Genomic DNA, 22165 nt, shown 5'->3' on the forward strand with positions numbered 1-22165 from the left:
TCTGAAAACCAAACTTATTTGTGATCACAATACTTACTTTACTTCATACAAGAAAGTAAAAAGAGGGCAAGTCACCAAAATTAAATTCTTATTTTCTGGGTTATGGAAAAGTGCCAGATGTGGTAAAGATACATTTTTCACAAAAGGAAATGCTTGTCTTATGAACTATGAAAAAGTTTTAATTTTATGCTTTATAAAACCTTTTTTTATTATTGTAAATTACAATTTATTTTATGAAATTATGCATAAAGTTTATACACAAACTAGTACTGCATTTCAATTTTCCTTAACTTTATATTAGCAGGCGATGTTCAGAAAATACTTATTTTATATGCATAATTTTCTGTTATTTAAAAGTAAGCAATTTTTTTCAAAAATAATCTTATCGCCATCTTCTAATAGGTTGCACATGAATTTTAAACATCCAGGAATTTACTGTTTTTTTAATTGTTATTGCTTTATTTAAATCATTTACCAATCCCATGTTTTATAAGTATATCCATTTATAAGAAAGCAGCTTCTAATTGAAAAAGGGAGTTGACTGATAATACCTTGAAATCTTAAGAAACTAAGAAAGTTTGTGTGTTTTAACCATAAGGAATTTATTGGTTTGTTTTTTTTTTTTTTGTTTAAGCCATAATTTATTGATTGGTACATTTTTTTTACAAATATCATGTTTTTAAAACAATCTCTTGTTAAAAATACAATCTGCTAACTGAACCCAAAAGTTAATGATTGTACCCTGAAATCGTAACTAATTCAGTTTGTTAAGTGATTTTTAACTATCCAGGAATTTCCTGTTTTTTAACCAGTTGATTTGTAAAATTCACTTTTGGTAATTTTATTTATTGATGAGTAATTCACCATATAAGCTTGAAGCTTGTGGATGATATAGTATGGAAATTTTGTAGCGTTTGAAAAATGTCATGCCTGGACCAGGATTTAGAAAAATGACTCGTATTCAAAAGTAATCTTGACATGTGTTGTTTTCACCATGCTGATTATAAATAAATAAAAATGGCACTTTATTTTAAGTTTTGATTTATTAAGATATTAAAAGTAAAAAATTACATTTTCTCATAGCAGCAATAATTTTTTGAATTTGTATCAATATTCTTGCATTTACATTTTTCTTTTTATAACTAATGTTTATTATTTGTTATTAAATATGCTTTTCATTAAACTTTGTATTGACAAACATAAACTAATGCTTGCTAACCTTGTCGAATTAACCTTAAATATTAGATTGGCCATTAGGCTGAGTCAATAATTATATGCAATAACTACTTCTTTAGCCTGAAAGTAATTTATATTACATTTACATAGTTGCTGCTATGAATCTTTAAGCTTGGGCTAGTATGGTCCTTGTTAAGTATATCAAAATATCTGTTTTTATGGTAAAGAACTTTCACTTATAAAATATAAACAGCAGAATTAGAAAATATTTAAAAGTATGGTCCTTGTTATACAAACTGAAAACATTGAGTTTAATTTTTTGCATACAGAAACAGATTGATGTTATGAAAATACAACATATTATTTATGTTATTGGATGGTATTATGGGTTACTTTTAAATATTTTCTAATTCTGCTGTTTATATTTTATAAGTGAAAGTTCTTTACCATAAAAAGAGATGTTTTGATATACTTTTTAATGTTTAAAAATGTAGATCTATGTTCAAGAAGTATAATTATGTCAGCAGATAAATGATAAATTATAATTATAATTGTCTGACATATATAAGCGTACTTTATAATCTAGTGTGAGTTTATTTATCGTAAAAATAAACAAGATAAGCTAAGTATTATAACTCAGAAATTAGTCACTTTTCTTAGAATTACTTCAAGAAACAATATTGCTACATTGTTTGCTATGTACTAATTTTTAAATATAGCCAGACAGATGTAAAGAATAAATAATTACTTACCTGTAAGCCTATGTTATTTAATGTTTGAGTATAATCCAATTAATTAGTTCTCCTGTATTTGTTGATCCTGTTAGAGCATTTGTGAAAATTCCTTCATTTTATTTGAGTTTTGATTGAGGAACGGTAGGTTAAGTTTTATAATCAGTTATGTATTTTTAGTGTTTAATTATTATGAGTGAAGAACTTAAGACTACTATAAAAACAAACAAACTAAAAATGGCACACCTGGGAAATTAATAGTGTGTTTGAGTTTATGAAACAAGAAGGTTATAGATTTCTGAAGTCTGAAAAGGAAGATAAACACTTGATTTACATTAAAATATGTGAAGAAAGAACAGCAGCTGCGTGTGGGGTGTCATCATCCCAAGTCCAACGAATGAGAAAAGAGAAAAAGTGGTGATTGCTAGAAAATTAGCCAAAAATCCAGCGGAGACTTCTTTCTCTACAACAATAAAATACAAACACCATGAAAAGCCTGCAACGAGCTTTGACAAGTGTGAGATGGACTATAGACAAAATTTATGAATGACTGCAGACTGTGAAAAAGGTAATGTTAGCATTTAAAAATGCCATTGGTTGGTTATTGAGGAAGAGATGAGTTTGAGAAAAGTAATAAATGAATTGACCTTTAGGTGGAGAAAAACTGAAAATAACGAAGGTTCAAGAGTATTCACTATCTGAGTACTGTAAAAAAAAATTTAGAACAGACTGATTTATAGCCTGACAGTGTACTGTTACACCACAATACATCTTCATGAAGATGTATTGTGGGGCAGTAGCATTTGCTGTTAGGTAATGAAGCAAATGTTATGCTAAAAGGATCGTAGAATGATTCAAAATATGGCTGTTGCTGCCATGGCACTAAGCATCAAGATTGGTTGTGCAAACTGTACATTACTGAATTATCAAATCTTTGGCGAGGGTCCTGTGTAACTTACAAGACATAACTTGTGTGAAAGACATCTTAGTGAAGCTTCTTTTGATGGTGTATGTCACTCACTCATTTCTATTAGACTAGAATATATAAAAATATAGTTATTTGAATATTAATGTTTGTCATAATTTACCTTTATTCCTTCCTCATACATTAAGAAAAAGCAAAAACATCCATAATTTTTATTACAACAAAAACATGGCAAAATTTAAAAACTACTATAGAATGACAACTTTTTTTTTCTGTTTATTGATAATTAACACAATGCCAGGATTGATGATATAACAAATATGCCAGGATTTTGAATGCACTTCATCTTCCTCAATAATTATCTCATTTTGTAAAGATTATTTGCTGCAAGAAATTAGTGCTAACTTCTTGTTCAGCTAAGATATTTATCTTTAAACTCAAATAATTCTAGTTGTGTAAATGTATCTAGTAATATCCCCCCATACATATATCTGGTATGTTGGTAAGATTACCTGTTAACTAAAGTTGCAATTATTAACAGGGAAGTTTGGAGGTGATAACTAAAAATCTCTCTTCTATCCTCCTACTATGGAATTCAAATTTTCCATTACTATAAAAAATTAATATCTTTTGCATATTTAATGGGAACATCAATCTCTTCATTATCTGTAGAAAAGTATGGCATATAAATGTGCACTATAATAATAAGGCTTACCTTTTGGATTTATCCTAACTAAAATAATTATTTGTTACTTGTAATAACAAAGTCTTGGTCCAAATATCTTACTCATCATTATTTCTATTTGTGCAGTTAATTTTGTTTTTTATTATCTAAAACTCTTTGATAACAAAAACCTGTTGCACTGACTCAATTCTTATCAAAGAATGTCACATGATTCTTATATTTTCTAATGATGACCTACTCTTAATTGGGCCCCATCTTGCCTTAACAGGGAGCAATTTCTCCCATTATTATAAACCATAATTTTTTTTATAGCTGGGCGAAAAACGCTCCGGCGTTATCATCGTCCGAACACGATGTATTTGCTTAAAAAACCAAAATAAAAAATTAAAGTAGAAATTTAACAACAAACGAAAATATTAAAAATAAAGAAAAAACAAAAAACGTAGCCTAATTGTTAATTTTTTGGGGCCGAAAAACATTTTCGTGTTACCATCGGGGGGAAAACAAAAATATGGAATATTAAAATAAAATATAAAATCTAATAAGACAACGAAATTAAAATAAAATAAAAACGTAAAGTAGAAATCTAAAAACAAAATTAAAATGTTAAACACAAATACAACTACCGTACAAAAAATGTAAGAATACTATTATTACAAACAAACAAACTAACTATTATTACAATTATTAAAAACTTTGCAAAATAGCAATAGGTCGAAAAAACAAAAATACCCGATCAAACTTCTTTATTATTGCCCAGGATTTGACGAAAATTACTGGGCAATTTAAATTTACGACGCAAGGCCGCATAACATATGCAATCCGCAATGATGTGGTGCACAGTAAAGCGGCACCTGCATCGTACGCATTACCAGTGCATTTTCCGCTGACATCAGGTACCCGTGAGAGTAGCTTTCATCCGCAAGTATTATCCGCTCTCATAGTATGTCCTATCCGCAATCGGCAAAGGACCACCTCTTCTGGGCGAAATTGTCTGCGGGAGGAATCCCATGGCAACGCAGTATCTTTGACGTGTCGAAGTTTGTTGTCATCTAACGTGGCAATCCAGTCACCTTGCCACCACGCGCAAAGTGCATGTTTGACATGGTTAATAAATTCGGATGTAGTAACACGGTTAATAAATTCGGATGTAGTAATGAAGGATGGTCGACTACATGCGTCTTTTGCAGCGGAATCTGCACGTTCATTACCTGGAATCCCCACTTGGCTAGGGATCCAGCAGAAACTCACCAGTGTGTTGTGATGGTTCAACTCGACGATCGCATTGTAGATTTCGGTCACGATAGGATGTCTGGAATAAAATTTTCTAAGGCTTGGAGAGCAGTACACGAGTCGCTACAAGTAAGAATATGACGATATTTAGGGTTAATGATATTCAAAGCCTTATGGATAGCGTATAGTTCAGCAGTAAACACACTCGAAAAACTAGATAGACTAAACATATAGGTTCGGTCATTAACAACAAACGTGCATCCAACGGTATCGTTCTGTTTCGATCCATCCGTGTATACTACTGGGTCCGGATTCACCTTACAGAGAATATGGTGAAACATTTGCTGAAAGAAAACAGGTGGTGTTGATTCTTTATTGAATTTCGTAAAGTCAAACATAAAATTTAGAAGGCTGATTGTTCACGTTGGGCATGAACGCGGATAAATAGTAAATATAGAAAGTGCGTCAACATTCATAAGGTGCCGTAAACGTCGGGTACGAACACCTACAGGTGCAGCACAACGTGGACGGTCCTTATATCTTCGAAAATAAGTATTTTCAAGAACTGCGTTATAAGCCGGGTGATTTGGCTGTCCCTTAAGGCGGGAAAAGTAAGATGCTAATACCTGGTTCCGTCTAACCCAAAGTAAAGGCTCACCGCAGTCAACAAGGATGCTGACGACAGGGCTTGATCTAAAGGCACACGCAGCAAGCCGAAGAAAAAAATGATGTACAGCATCTAGCATTTTAAGCAAGGTATTACGCGCTGAAGAGTAGGCGACATAACTATAATCCAAACGGGATCAAACTAAGGCGTAGTAGAAACGCAACATACACGACCGATTGGCACCCCCAATTGGTACTGCTAAGGACTCGTAGCATATCTAAAAGTCTGGAACACTCGTTTTCAATTCTTTGATGTGTTTGACCCAAGTAAGGCGGCTATAAAAAAAAAACCTAAAAATTTGACAGAAGAAGAGATAGCAATTAGCTCTCCACTGAGAAAGACTTGTGGAGTAAGGGGTCCGGCAGGAGAGAAAAGACTACACATTATTTCCTCAAGTGAAAATGTAAAGCCAGTAACCTTGCACCTAGCTTCAAGACGAGATATAGTGTTCTGTATTGCCTCTCCGCAGTGATTGTTGAACGGGACGCAATATATACATCCCAATCCCTTAGGGGTGAGACACCCACCTTGTGACGTTACCGGTCGTCACACCACCCCCTACGTTCTGAGCCCTGAGGGGCTTTACCAGAGGTCGACTTTAGACCCTCTAACTGATTACATCTCAGTCATCAGCCAGCCCTCGGTCGGGATGCCACCCATGTAAATGCCTCGGTAGACATTTGCATCGGTAAAAAACAAATAAAATTTTGCTTTCACGTATGTCTCAAACGGACATCTTCATATCCAACTTAACATGATTCCTTCAAACTAGCTAACCGAGATCGCGAAAGCGCGGACGCCGCACCAAGTCTAAATTTAACACCGTTCGTGACTGTGAATGCCTCAGAAACGAACGAGTTGTAAGTCAAATCAGAGCTACACTCATACCAATCAAAATTATGTTTTACGCGACATAGAAATTCAGACCTACACCCAAATTAGGTCACATAACAAGGGGAACGTAACCTCATTCCGGTCCGCGCAGGAGCCAGGGACAAACCCTGCACTCCCACCCAATCCCATAATGAAATCTCGCGCAGCATTACTAAGTCACAATCAGGTACTGCCAACGGTTGCATGAGCTACCAAATACCGGCAAGCGGCCACTCCCGCCAGTGGTAGCCCCAAATCGAATCACAAACAATACCATTATAACCGTGGCACGATGCCAATGCGCCTACCTCCAACAAATCCAATGCCTTGGCCGGAACCCTAGCCACCCGGGATCCTCCCATGATAAAATACCTCGATTAAACTCCTGCAGATCTACACGACGCCACTATAGACAACTTTTCGCGGATTATCCAGTTAATACGGAGATCCAGAAAGGAATGTATTCTCTCAAATTCCCTAACAGCTCGTGAACGTTCGATCTCATATCGGGGACAGACATAGAAGACGTGGTCCACTGTATTATCAGTCCCACAATCCGGGCATTGACTCGAATCCATCAAACGAAACCTAGCCAAACTCGCCCGTAAGGCACCATATGCCCAGAGAGAAACTGTGTGATATACCGATTGGGGAAAACCCATCTAAATCAGACAACAGAGGAAATATACCATGCGTATAGCGACCTGAGGGAATTCATCCCACCTGACCTGCGAAGACGCAAGGCCCCGGTCTTCAATCTCCTGCTTTCGTTTCGACATCAATAGGTTATTTACCTTGGAAATATAGCGTTCCTTACGTTCATTAGAGCAAGATATCTTTTGGTTTGACTCAGGTTATAACATAGACTGCCTCCGGTTGTTCTATAACCGCTTATAACAGCCAGCAAGAAGAGTCGCTAGGCCCGCAGCAAAATGTCCGTGTAACACCTAAAAGCCAAGCGGTGAGCCCAGACATACCAGCATACAGCAAAATAGCCTCACCTTTGTAAAGGATACACATGGTACGGTAATTTAACCCCCAATCGGGATAAATGACTCTACGGATACCATAAAAAGCATCAGCGGCCTTTTTTGCTACATACTGTAGATGTTCCTTGAACCGAAAATTCTCATCAAGGATAACACCCAGGTACTTTTACGGCACCCAGGAGCCGTAACCTACCGAATGGGGAGACCAGCCGTCCAAGGCCGAATTTGTCGGGAAGTAGCCAATCGGGCCTTAAGCAATATCATTGTGGTTTTCTCTGGGCTGAAAATCATTTTATGTTGAGAGACTCCACAACCGGAGTGTCTCAAAAGCATGAGCAGCTCGGAAGTCTACTTCGTTTCCCGAATCACCTCCAATCAGCAGCAGCGCGTCGTCACCATAAGCGATGACACAACAAGCACATGGCAACCTTAAATGCAACATAGAATCGAATTCTATAATTCAAAGATGGGGATTCGGAACACTGCCCTGAGGGCATCTTTTAGTTAGGGTCTTACGAACCTCTGAGCCGCCATCACGCAGGTAAACAGTCTGATGTCTGAAATAATTTGAGAGAACTTCTAATTCATTTCGTGTACATTTACGCTTCTGCATCTGAACAGGATAGAAGGCTACCATAAGTTATTAACTGTCCCAGATATGTCTAGAAAAATCCCTAATACATATTTGCATTAACTAGAGGAAGCAATATCCATCACCTTTAGTATGGCATCCTCAGTGCTCTTGCCTGGTCGGAAACCATACTGATTGTCCATCAGCAAATGATAAGTGACCAATCTAACATTAATACGCAGATATAAGACCTTCTCAAAAACCTTACCTATCATCGACAAGAGCATTACTGGACAGTAAGAACTAACAGTAGGATCTTAGTCGCCACCTTTGAACAACAATACCAAGTCTCCATGCTTCCAACAATGCCGGAAAGTGACCAGCCAAGAGTAACCTATTATAAATTCTAGTTAGAGAACTAAGAACTACTGGAAGCGCTCGGACGAGGAGCTCCACTGTGATACAATCATATCCGGAGGCCTTGTGCCATGCCATACTGCAGATCACCTGATGCACATCTGCCTCAGTGATCTCAGAAGATTGTAAGTCGGTCTCGAAACTGGTGTATCGGCCGCGATTCCCGTCCGATACACCAGTGGTATAAAACCTCGCCTACCATAGTGTCATCCGGGAGCAAATCATTTAGCAAAATATTAAGGACACGGTCCTAATCAATTACCACACCCTCGTTAGTTGATAAAGGTGACAAAGAAGGCATCTTTCCTGTACTTATGCCCAAAGGCTCTGTGTACAACGCTCCAAGGATCTCTATTTCCTTGTTCCTGAGCAAAGGAACGCCAGGAATTACGCTTGGAGGACCTAAAAACATAATAACTGAAGTATTATTTATGAAATTAAACATGTCTTCTGATGAAATACAAGCAAAAAAAGGTGGGCCTACAGCCTGCCATGAAAATGTTACATGGTTTATGTTTCACTACACATGCTTTTGTTAAATGTTTTTGCCAATTGCAACTAAATAATGTTCATGAATTTAGCATACCATCAACAACAAAAAATTTTACAATGAAAGCTTCAATAATTTAAAAAAAAAACTGCAACAGCAATGAAAATAAGAAAAAGAATTGCAATAAATTTTTTTTATTTTTTCAACACAAAAAAGGAAATTTTCAAAAAAAATAAAGCAAGCAATTGCATTTTGCCAAGAAGTGCTTCATTCACAATAAAAATGTGAGCACATACAGCAAACAAGTCAACACACCATGCTTTTTCATCTTCTGATGAAATAATTCTACACTGGCGTAGAAAAGGGACAATCTGCTTAAGTCCAGAAAATTCTCTAGTAACCAAATCAAAGACAAAAAACTCATACTTTCAATACATCACTGATCGCTTAGGATACTTCTTTTGCCAGAAAAGAACATAACACCAAGTAGATTATCTAAATTTTATTAATTGAAAGAATATAAAAAAATTAATTTTTCTGAATACTGGACATTATTAAATGATCTTATTCATTGATGTGACTTTCTGAACACACTGAATAAAACATTTTTAATACATAAATATTTTATTCTGATTGGTAATTAATATAATATATAATATAGATCACATCAGGAACAGGAAATTAATCTTAAATTAACCATTATACGTAACTTACAGAAAAAAATGAAACTGCTTCCAACATTTGTCTGGATGGTTCAAAAGAAACTATGGTAAAATCATGATAAACATAGTATCACAAAATACACAATTAATTATAAAATTTTTTTTTTTTTTGTCTTCAGTCATTTGACTGGTTTGATGCAGCTCTCCACGATTCCCTATCTAGTGCTAGTCGTTTCATTTCAGTATACCCTCTACATCCTACATCCCTAACAATTTGTTTTACATATTCCAAACGTGGCCTGCCTACACAATTTTTTCCTTCTACCTGTCCTTCCAATATTAAAGCGACTATTCCAGGATGCCTTAGTATGTGGCCTATAAGTCTGTCTGTTCTTTTAACTTTATTTTTCCAAATGCTTCATTCTTCATCTATTTGTCGCAATACCTCTTCATTTGTCACTTTATCCACCCATCTGATTTTTAACATTCTCCTATAGCACCGCATTTCAAAAGCTTCTAATCTTTTCTTCTCAGATACTCCGATTGTCCAAGTTTCACTTCCATATAAAGCGACACTCCAAACATACACTTTCAAAAATCTTTTCCTGACATTTAAATTCATTTTTGATGTAAACAAATTATATTTCTTACTGAAGGCTCGTTTAGCTTGTGCTATTCGGCATTTTATATCGCTCCTGCTTCGTCCATCTTTAGTAATTTTACTTCCCAAATAACAAAATTCTTCTACCTCCATAATCTTTTCTCCTCCTATTTTCACATTCAGTGGTCCTTCTTTGTTATTTCTACTACATTTCATTACTTTTGTTTTGTTCTTGTTTATTCTCATGCGATAGTTCTTGCGTAGGACTTCATCTATGCCGTTCATTGTTTCTTCTAAATCCTTTTTGTTCTCGGCTAGAATTACTATATCATCAGCAAATCGTAGCATCTTATCTTTTCACCTTGTACTGTTACTCCGAATCTAAATTGTTCTTTAACATCATTAACTGCTAGATCCATGTAAAGATTAAAAAGTAACGGAGATAGGGAACATCCTTGTCGGACTCCCTTTCTTATTACGGCTTCTTTCTTATGTTTTTCAATTATTACTGTTGCTGTTTGGTTCTTGTACATGTTAGCAATTGTTCTTCTATCTCTGTATTTGAACCCTAACTTTTTTAAAATGCTGAACATTTTATTCCAGTCTACGTTATCGAATGCCTTTTCCAGGTCTATAAACGCCTGCCAATTATAAAATAAATAATAGATATGATTAAAAGTCCATAATATAAAAATGTGAAATAATGTTAAGGTAAATATGTAAAGATACTAATAAAAAAAAGATACAAAATTATTTACAATTCAGAAACTTTAATGTTTTTTTTTTGAGCAATTTATGTACACTGAATAAGATGCAGAGATTTCTGGGGTTTTTCATGTTAATATTTTATTTTTCTGGTTAATATTTTTGTTTTTTAACTAGTTATTATGTATAATAAAAAATATAAATAAATTTGACTAAAATTTTTCAAATACATTGTGTAGCCTGAATCATATATAGTGCTACTGTATGCAACACCTCAAAATTGCAAAAATGTACATATAAATTTATATACAATTTTTAAATTACTATAAAACAGTAAAAAATACATAGAAAAATTAATATTTTTTTTGTTATTATTTGAAAAGTTTGAATAGCTTGACTGAAATACTCAATTGAGTTAATAAAACAAAACTATACAAAATGAAGCTGATTAAAAATATGGCCAGATTAGTTAATACAAGTCAGTTTACATTTAAAGTATTATTTTTAAAAAACTACACAATAAATTAAACTTAGTTCAGTATATATGTTAAAAGTGAAATGAAGTATTTTTAGACTATATAATATAAAAGAAGAAGTGGCTCTAAGGGGAAAAAATAGAATTAAATACAGCACATCAATTGCACTAAGGTAAGATCTGACTGGCCATGTTGAAAATGTTACAGTAGATGATATGGTTTTTGATTCATATTGTTTACAGAATTTGACATGTTTGTCGTATATCAACTACTACTAACATATTCATAAGAAAGATCAATTTGTACAGCCGATGCTATGGTACTCAACCAAGTGACAAGAGGATTTCCACACACAGAAGAATTACCACTGCATGAAGTTTTTGATGATGTTATTGATTTATGCGACTGTAAAATGGCTATTGTATCACATGGGTGAACAAAATAAAATGGTCGATGTAATAAAGGATGTTCTTGTTGTGATATGATACATATTTTATTGTCATTATAATTTATACTTTGTTTATTAATCTCATCAATTGTTAATATATGTCCATTTCTTTTCCACGCATTAAAATATAATGAAGGTGCACCATAACTTGGACTGTACAATATGTGATATTCCCAAAACACCAGTTCTGTACCATTTTTAACATTATATTCATTACAGTCACCTTCACTGTTATTAACATCAATATTCTCACTATTGCTATCGTACTGCTTTTTGATGGTTACGGAAGGATTATTAATAATTTTAGCAACTTTCTTCAATAAATAAGATTCACCTACTGAATTGATCTCATTTTTATTATAAAATATCCAACCATCATTTATTTTATTTGATATTTTAATAAACAATTCGCAATAATTAATAAAATCATCCCATGACATGAAACAATTGTTGTTATTAATACCTATTACACATGATGACATATTGAATGCTTTTATTATGAATCTTACATCAAATCTTCATGATAACTCGCAAAAAAAAAAAACAAATAACTTTGGCTTTTCATTATTTGTATATAAAATATTATCAATTACAGAAAACAATCAACTGAAATAATTCTCAACCTGGAACAGAAATAAAACACATTCCTCAATTTTTCAAGTCACAAACATTTTCTGAAACATTTCATCAAAAAAAATAATACTTTAATTTCAATACAGATGCATTAAGATTAGAATTACAAATGACATTCAAATTTTACTGGAATTGTTCTCCGAAGGTATCCTAGAGCTAATTATTAGCATCTTCTTCAATGCAGTTTTTCATTAGGCTATTAACTATGGCTATCTTAAAAATATTAATTAATCCCATAAATAACATAATTTTAATCTATGTGTGTTTTTTCATTAAATACATTTGTTTATGCCAAAGAAGAATGTGCAAATTTCAATGGACAACATTTAAGATCTCAATGCAACTAAACAAATTACAAAGTATTATAAAAATAACATATTAAATGAACAAGCACAACATGCATTGAATATGTTACTGTTCAACTCAAACTCAGTTCATTCAGACTAGAGAGGACTAGCCGTGGTGTTGTTAAATCAAAGTCTTGTTGACCTGCATTAAGCGTGAAGTATAAAAAATAGAAACTTAAAATCATTTTTCATATACATATTAATATTATACTCAAACTTTACTTACAGTATGAACATTTTATTTAATTATGAATTCTTATTTACAATATGAGCAGTTTGAAATTCAATGTATAATTATAGGTATAGTACAAGCATTTAGTGTAGTATATTCTTTAATAAGAAGTTACAAGAAATTTGAATTTACTAATTTGATAATTCATACATTAGTTTCATTCCATTGTATTTCAGAACATAGTACCAACTTAGATTACATAAACCCGCTCAAAATTACAAAAGAAATGGGAGTTCTTAAATCTGTAAAAAAAACCAGGTTAATCGTTCAGGTGAATGGAGTTGTACTGCCTTTGGAAAAAAGTTCAAATAATTTATGTGACTACATGACAAATGACTTCAATACTTAAATACACTAAAATTTATCATATTACTCATATTTATTCAATACTTTAAAAAGCAATCATGAAATGTGAAAATTAATTCTGAAAAAATTAGTAGCTCTATCCAACAGCAAATCAACTATCAACATGAGCAATTCTAGAAAGATATGAGTAAAAAAAAATGTGTTAAATCAGGTAATTTAAAATGAATTTTGGGAGCTCTGTCTAATTGATTGTGATAACATAAATCAAAGCACATACATTTTATTTGTAATACAACATATCAAATATGTTAATGAAAATCTTTTCTTCTGGATAAGTAACTCAAGGTGAATTTTGATGTGTTTAACTGGTTACTTTTAATAAACGTTTCATTACATGAAATTATTCATTGTAGATTAAATTAAAGTAACTATGAAAGATAATAAAATTAAAAAATTTTAAAACCCATGACGAAAAACCTAACATGAAATAATTAAATATAAGTATTTTACCTTATAATCTTGACATTGTGATATTGTTTTTAAGATAATAAGATTTAAGATTTTAATTAACTGTTACGTGTGACTATGATGATACTTAAAGCTTATCTATGCAGTCTACAGGTCATGCATAACAGTTAATCAAAATTTCAAATTTTATTATCTTAAAAAATAATGTCACAGAGGATTATAAGGTAAACATACAATTATTTAATTATTTCATGTTTTTTTTAAGTTTTTTGTCAGGTCTTTAAAAGTTTTTAATTTAATTTTTTATTTATTACTTTTTAAAGATTAGTAGGCCTACTATCTGTGGATGTTTATATGCAATGCAAACTGCATAAAAATCAGCCCAATCATTTTAGAGAAACATCTACTGTAGTACCCTCTGGTGGCCTATAACCATAAAATTAATCTAAGAACCTGATCTGAGGTGATACCTATGTAATGCAAAAAATCACATTGAAATCGTTCCAATAGTTTTTGAGGAAAATGGTAACAGACATGTAAACAAACACAGATACACAACCTCCTACCCAAAACTCATATACTGTCTCCATTACATTGTGGGTAAATAGTCAAATACATCCAATTTAAAACATACATTTTTGGATTTTGTATCAAAATTTATCAAAAAACGATTGTTTTTTGAGGTAGATATTTTGAGTCTTTGGTATCTTTGCAATGGGTTTCTTTTTACAAAATTGTGAAATTTTATCACGTAACAAGTAAGAATACAGCCTTTGTAGTAACAGAAACTTTGTTAATATAATTTTTCAACAATCCTGAGTTTAGTTTCTTAAAAATTAAAATTGTACACTACTGACCAATTATCTTTTTTGATGTTTCAAAATGTATTTGCTAGGTCTATTGTTTGGCTTCTTATTCCAATTATTTTTAAGAGGACTGGTTTTTTCATAAATTTGTAGTAGAAGTTAAAAAATTTCTAAATAAAAAAGAACTACTTAAGACAGTATTTCTTTTAATTGATAATGCTCCACCGCACTTGAATGAGAAATTAATATGCAGTAATGACATTTCTACCACCAAATATTCAGAGAACTCATACTCATGTTAGTCTGTACATCTATTAATATTTTAAATAGTCTTATTCAATGTATGGATCAAGGGGTCATTCCAGCACTCAAGAAAATCTGCAATGAGAGATGCTTAAGTATATTTTTGGAAAAGAGAGTAAAATGTAGCAAATTGAACATATTTAAAAAAAATTTAAAGGATTCATTTATTAAACAGTGGACGCTTGGTGTGAAATTAGAATAGAAACTCCTAAAAATCATGAAAAACATTATTATTAATTAATGATAATATTTAGCTGAATAACTTGAGTTTTCCATAATCTGAAGGACCTATGGACCACATTAACTAGGATTTAGAAAGACTCTACCTTATTTAAATTTATTTAATACATCACAAGTGGATTCCAATAATTTTTTTCTATTTTATCTATTCAAAATTGGTTCAATATTTAATTAAAATTTATTTTCTGTTATTTATTTCAATTATTTGTACTGTTATTAAGGTATAAATCTGTAATATACAATTCAAGTTTAAAAAAGATTTGATAAAAGAGGATTCAAATGGCAAATTAATATTTATTTTACTGTTCTGTTAGAAGAAAGATATTTTAGTGTTACAACTTTTAGTGCATTAAGCACAAGTTATTTTGAATCTCCTTTATAGTGTATTCCAACATCAACCTTTGAATCATAAGCTTCCACCTATTTGTTGATCCAAAGCTCTGATAGTTCTCTTCAGAGAATTGTCATTTTGTTATCCTTAGTTTAATTTCTAATTCTAAAAAATCCTGAAATTTTTAAATCTGTTAAAATTATTGTGAATTTAAACAAATTATCGCCCACTAATGAACAAATAAATAATAATAATAATGAACAAAATTATTGGTAAATATAATAAAATTTCTACATTCAGTGCATCATTACTCACTCTAATGAACACACAGTCTTCCACTTCCTGGAAGACTTGCTTCTAATTTTTATCAGGATTATTAACTGATAATTTTATCAGTTTATTAACAGATGAAACAAAATTTATGATTTAAACAAAACAAATATTGAAAGGGGTTTGCTCTTACTACACAATGCTTCTGCACATTCTCTTGGTGGCAATGAAAACATAAACGTAAAAACATAAGATGGTTAAATTGAGATGTTTTTACAAAAAACAACTTCTTTGACCCAGGTGCTAGATCAAAGTTTTATCAAAACATTGAGGATGTACTGGGCAAATGTATCTTACATACATTTAAAGCAAATCAGATGATGAAATTACTTTACAAAAATTTCAACATAAAAGATTTTATCAAGGCCACTTATGTGTCTGGTGAAAGGCTTGACAATTAACAACAAAAAGTTTTAAATTAATCTTATGATTTTACCAATAGATTTATTTACTTAGCAGTTAAATATGTTCTTGCAATAAAAAAATATTTTTAATTAGTACATACCTTACTACAATCAAAAACAAGTTCAACTAATGGTTAAATATCTGTACTTGAGTAATCAGGATTTTCTGATAATTTGACAAATCTCCAATCCCAAGACTGTTTGATTAGAAAGATTAAATTGCACTGGCTTTAATTAAACTGATTTTGGCACTGATGCAGTTTGTTCCACCCCAACATTTTATTGTTGTTAGGCTACGTTAGCTTACAGTAAACTAAGTAAGTATCTTGCATACATCCATTTTACAATCATTCTACAAATTTTGTTGACCCTCAAACTGATGTGTGTACCAATCACATCAAATCAACATGACAAAAGAAAGGCATAAGCATTTTGGTACCCACAGAGAAATTTTGCAGTCATATTTGAGTGATAATATGTGGCATAAAAAGTATCCTGACATTTTTATTTATTTTTGGAAACAAGTTTCTTTGGAATATCCTTGCAATTAAAGTTTTGTTTGATGTTTGTATTTTTCAAATAAAATTTGGTTAATTAGGTCTATCTGTTTCAATTTAATGCTCATTAAGCATTTTTCATTGCCATAACAATTAGTTTTGTTTGGGGTTGAACAAACTAAACCCTGATTTTAATCAATGTGCAGGTGGATAAAAATAATTTGTTGCTCTATGAAGCAGGGGTAAAACTACATCCCTGTTAAATATAGTACAACTGACTATCTTTGTCAAGAAAAACTGAAATAGGTGGAGGATCTGTGGGGCTATGAGGAGGAACTCAGTATTACTATAATTCTGGATTACATACCTTAAAAGGAAATTCCTTGTTATCCTCATTATCTATTGTCAGGCAAAATATCGACAAAACTAATGCAAATGTCTTTCCTAGCAAAATTTTTCAGTACAAACAATCCCAAATTAGATCCCATACCTTACAACAGGGGCAGGCTGCCAAATAATAATATATTTATTACGTTTTTGAATGAATGGGATAATAATTTCCACATTCTGATAAGTATACTAATTTATTTTTTGGTGAGACAGTATTTAATCTTCTTTAGATCACCAATAAATCTAAATTTCATAAATATTTTTATTGTTTGATTTTCCTTTCACGGTAATGGAATACCGAACAACAAAAATGATTAACACACAAATTCAAAAACTAAGTAAATTATACACACCAACATAACCACATTTTTTGATGAAAAGTTCAATATATATGCATTCAACGTTAATGGTAACTGACAGTAGACAGCTATTTGTACTATCGATTCTTAAAACTTACAATACTGCTCCACTAACATTTCCGATTTTTCTTAACTTATATTAAAATTAATTAAAAACTTTGGTATATCTAAAATCTATAAGTTATATATTTCATTCATAAAACGTGATATATATTTATACTGCAATTTTTAAAAATTTATATCATTGATAAAAAAATTATAACAATGTGGTACATCTATAAACTTTTTTTTTTTTTAAATTGTTTAATATTTGCTGTCAAAAATAAGTTATATTTAAAAAATAATTTGGATGATATACAATTTACAATTGGCAGTAGATGGAAATCCCGATTTTCCTCTGGCAAAATATATCTTTGGTGATTTTCTGATATAGCTAAAGATGGCGGAAGGTGAATTAAAGAAGTTGATCGATTTGAGAGTTGTTGATTTGAAATTAGAGTTGGAGAAACGTAATATTGATTGTAAAGGTGTAAAAGCGGTGCTGATAGAACGTTTACAGAAGGTAATTATTCAAAATAACCTGTGTTTGTTTTCTCGTTAATTGGTAAACTGAGTTAAAAGTTGGTAACTAGTGTTGCCTACTGAGTAGTTTCAGCAATTTGTCAAAGTGTGGTGAATAAAAAGATGCTAAAACTTCATATTAGTCCAATAACTATTCATTTAGTACTGTTTGAAAAAAAGTTTAGTAACAACTATACTTAATTACTCCTAAGTTTGCTTTATATAGTTCTTCCATTTTTTATAATCACGCTGACATTTCCGTTCGGTTGTTGCTAGACGGGATATATCATTTACACTGGACGTCTTTTGATTGAGAAGTGTGTTACGAGTTGATATTTTACAAGTATTTGATAATGACTATCTGACGAAGTGGTTGAAGAAAAAAGGCAGGTAAGGATTTCTTTGTAAACTTATCGGAAAATAAAAAAGTATTTGAAACGTGTAAGTTATCGGGATACCTCAAGAAGCAAGGCTGAGAAATCCCAGATTTGGACCAAAGTGCACTTTGTAAACCAGTATAACAAACATGCAGTTAAAAATGTTAATTAATATGAAATCTGCTGTAAAAAATAAAATCAACATTAGAATAAAAATCCGGTGTTCATTAATTCCCAGGATGTTTGTCAGCCATCTGGTTGAAAGAGCACCTTGTGTTTCATTTTGTCTGGCAATAATTTTGTTGTTAAAAAACTGATGTTCTCATTTTTAAAACGAGTATCTTCTTATCTACTTAATTTTTAAGTACTGTAGTCAATTAGCTATTACTTTTGTGGGTTATTGAGAACTGTTCTAATGTGAATCCATTGTTAAGGTTTGAGTTAGAATTATAGTTACTTTTGTACTACCATATCATGGCAGTACTAAACATCATCTCATAGTATACTTGGCTTAATTTATATTTAAATAGAAAAACAGTCATAACAAAGAGAGATGAAACTACATGTTCCATGATAAAAGTTATGTATATAACTTCTATGAGAGAATCACATTACAAGTACCTTAAGAGTACAATCAGCCATCTTCAACGGCTGAATTCAGTTCAGACTTTTGAGAAATATTAAGGATAATTTGTTGGTTTATTTTACATTTCTGACTATTAATTTTCACTTTTTCTGTTGTTAAACTTGTCAATATGAAAAATTTGGCATTGATAGGTAATTGCTCATAACTCTAATCTTAAGTCTAACTCTAGCTTAGCCTTAACCTGCACCTGTCTCCACAAAAGGATTAGCGTCTGAAAAGGTTGTTGTAAATCACAAAACTGATTGCTGATATATAATGTAGCATGGACTGACTGACCTTTCACGGGTCACTTGATCTCAAAGCTCCTTTCTAACATTTAGATTTTGTTTTTCTGATCGTAAGCATATATCTACTATGGTGTATTAAAGTATGAACAAAATTGAAGATGGTAAAGTAATAACTCAGAATTATCGTTGCTGACACTATGTATATGAGGTAAATAAAAGTTAATCATCTGTTTTCATTTACTCAACAAAGTGACAGTTTTGTTTGAAGTTGTGATTTTCACATGTGGAGTGAGAAATTTGATTTACACATGTTGAGTGAGAAATTTGATTTACACAAGAAGTATTCAGTTGAAGAAATTGTTATTGCTGGTGTTTTGGTGCATGAGCATAAGTAGAAAATGAAAATAAGTCATATTCATTCATCATTTTGATAAGGCAGCTCTGTCAGTAGTAGCCAATTGAAAGTGGGAAAAAACCTTTTCTGCTGGGTTAGTCTTCAATTTGAAATGACCTTCTTCTATTTTGATTGAATACCTCTGATATTGTTGAGGAATCCTGCTTAGATCTCTTAAGTCAACCAGGAAAAAGTCTCTCTTTAATAATACTGAGTAATTATTTGAACAACATAAATTGTCAGAATGCAAAATAAATGATAAACTAACCTTAATAGTTGTCAGATTCATACTCAGGCAGTTGTTGAAGATGACTAATAATAGTGGTCTTGATTCTCCATCATATACATGATTAATAGCACGGAACTTGTGTTGTCTTTTCTATAGTGATATATTTCTGTTTAAATATAAACTTGATCAAGTGTACCAACATATTGCCATATCTTGGTATATTATTCCTAATCTCTCTCCTCAAAACTCTTATCTAAACCTTAACTCCAACCCCTCCCCACTGGACAAATTAGATTTTAACAGGTCACCGTAACTCATAAAGCTGGTTGCTAATTGACGAGAGTGTTACTGCGGCATGGGTTTGATCTTTCATGAGTTAAATGCTGTCCAAATCTGCTTGCCAACATTTAGATCTTTTGTTTTCCTGATACTAAGCATATCTGCTATGGTATAGTATGAAAGAAATTGAAGTTTATGAGGTTATTGCTCAGATTTACCCTCCATCAACACCTCAGAAACTAAGAGAAGAAGATCTTTGGTTTTAACCCTGCAAACCTGCTCTTGTTAATGAGCTTAACAACTGGAACAGGCTTTAAGGAAATTGCAAAGCTCTCCTAAGATGTTTTACAATGTTCGGTCACAGAATCCAGTATTCTGTAATGAGTGTGCTATTTTCTTGAGTAATAGACTTTTAATTTTAAATGTTAATTACGTATTTATTGTCATTTTGGTTTTATAATTTTTTCAGTTTAAAGTAATTGTAATTATAGCATGTATGATGTTTAAAATGTGATAGTACTTTATTTTGATAAATTGCCCAATATTTTTGCCAGAAGTCATGGGTTATCTACCTAGGCACAGAAAATTGTGAAAATACTGCAGAGAAATATTAATTTGGTGTTATAGTTAAACTTATTTAATATGGGTGAAACTACCGTCACAATCAAGTTTGCACCCAATGTAGAAAATATCAGCTGTTCATAAACAATTTCCATTATTTATTATTATGCTTTTACGGCCAACATGGGACCACTTAAGTCAATTTTAGTTGGATCTTTTCTGAGAAATGCGTGTTATTTTACTCTTTCGAGTTGCCCAGTATTTCTGCATCCGTTCAGATCTTGCTTTCTTTTCTTCATCCGTAAACACCCTGTTCGTTGTATTTTGTCGTTTGTCTGTCTTTTGTTTAAATCTAATGCTTTTATCTTTTAGCTTTGTAATTTTTTCCAGTTTTATTCTGTAGGTCAGTCAGGGAAATTCCCAATTCTTTCATATCTTCTCTAATTTCTTTGATCCATCCTACTTCTAGCTTTTGGAACCAGAGCTTTTCAATGATATTTCTTGACAGTCTTGTTTGCGGTGTCCTTATGAGGACCAAAGAAAGAGATTCTTTTTTTCCGCATAGTATCAGTAACAGGCTCTATTTCTCGATACACCACCTTATTTGGCACAATCCACCATTGGCCTTCTTTTTGGTGTTTTTTATTGATACACGTTCTGACAATTCTCCTCTCTATTTTCAGAATTTTTTCAATTCGGTTTTTCTGAGTGATTTTGAAAAGGGTCTCGCTTCCGTAGGTGACTTCTGGCTGTACTACAGTTTTATAATGTTTAAGTTTTGTTTTAGCAGAAAGGCATTTTTTGTTATATGTTGACCAAGTTAATTTTTGGGATTTAATCATTTTATTTGTCCTGTTTTGTCATGTCACTTTTTCATTTAAATTATAAGTTATTATTTCCCCTAGATATTTAAATTGTTTTACTATTTTAATTTTCTGATTGTTTACCGTAATGTGCTCTATTACCAGAGGATCTATGGCCATTAGTTCAGTTTTTTCGAAAGAGATTTTTTTTTTTGTCTTCAGTCATTTGACTGGTTTGATGCAGCTCTCCAAGATTCCCTATCTAGTGCTAGACGTTTCATTTCAGTATACCCTCTACATCCTACATCCCCAACAATTTGTTTTACATACTCCAAATGTGGCCTGCCTACACAATTTTTCCCTTCTACCTGTCCTTCCAATATTAAAGCGACTATTCCAGGATGCCTTAGTATGTGGCCTATAAGTCTGTTTCTTCTTTTAACTATATTTTTCCAAATGCTACTTTCTTCATCTATTTGCCGCAATACCTCTTCATTTGTCACTTTATCCACCCATCTGATTTTTAACATTCTCCTATAGCACCACATTTCAAAAGCTTCTAATCTTTTCTTCTCAGATACTCCGATTGTCCAAGTTTCACTTCCATATAAAGCGACACTCCAAACATACACTTTCAAAAATCTTTTCCTGACATTTAAATTCATTTTTGATGTAAACAAATTATATTTCTTACTGAAGGCTCGTTTAGCTTGTGCTATTCGGCATTTTATATCGCTCCTGCTTCGTCCATCTTTAGTAATTTTACTTCCCAAATAACAAAATTCTTCTACCT

The 22165-nt window shown here is 32.0% G+C and overlaps 2 protein-coding genes across 6 annotated transcripts in view; one reads left to right on the plus strand and one right to left on the minus strand.

Moving 5' to 3' along the window:
• Positions 1-10770: 10770 nt before the first annotated feature.
• On the minus strand, positions 10771-17378 carry Atg10 (Autophagy-related 10). Of its 2 annotated transcripts, none has more exons than XM_075366089.1 (2): positions 17290-17378; positions 10771-12272 (listed from the first exon to the last, which is right to left on the minus strand). In XM_075366089.1, the coding sequence occupies exon 2, from the start codon at positions 12129-12131 to the stop codon at positions 11466-11468; it is 666 nt and encodes a 221-aa protein (XP_075222204.1). In that variant the 5' UTR covers positions 12132-12272; positions 17290-17378; the 3' UTR covers positions 10771-11465. The 2 variants fall into 2 exon arrangements, with proteins under 2 accessions (XP_075222204.1, XP_075222203.1); XM_075366088.1 differs by having other exon boundaries at positions 16914-17342.
• Positions 17379-17699: 321 nt separating this feature from the next.
• The window catches only part of LOC142324939 (uncharacterized), a 69091-nt gene continuing 64625 nt past the window's right edge, over positions 17700-22165 (plus strand). For 3 of the 4 annotated variants that reach the window (XM_075366091.1, XM_075366092.1, XM_075366094.1), the window contains exon 1: positions 17700-17857. In XM_075366091.1, coding sequence (XP_075222206.1) covers positions 17735-17857 — 123 coding nt within the window. In that variant the 5' untranslated portion in view covers positions 17700-17734. Of the gene's footprint in view, positions 17858-17961; positions 18247-22165 lie in introns of those variants that run through there. The other variant, XM_075366093.1, reaches the window with a different exon arrangement.

The sequence above is a fragment of the Lycorma delicatula genome, chromosome 5 (genome assembly GCF_047948215.1).
Source record: "Lycorma delicatula isolate Av1 chromosome 5, ASM4794821v1, whole genome shotgun sequence".
In the NCBI taxonomy this organism is placed as follows: Eukaryota; Metazoa; Arthropoda; class Insecta; order Hemiptera; family Fulgoridae; genus Lycorma; species Lycorma delicatula.

Excerpts from the sequence above, each read along its gene's own strand:
- Atg10 (XM_075366089.1), bottom strand. The coding sequence starts at position 12,131 with ATGTCATCATGTGTAATAGGTATTAATAACAACAATTGTTTCATGTCA.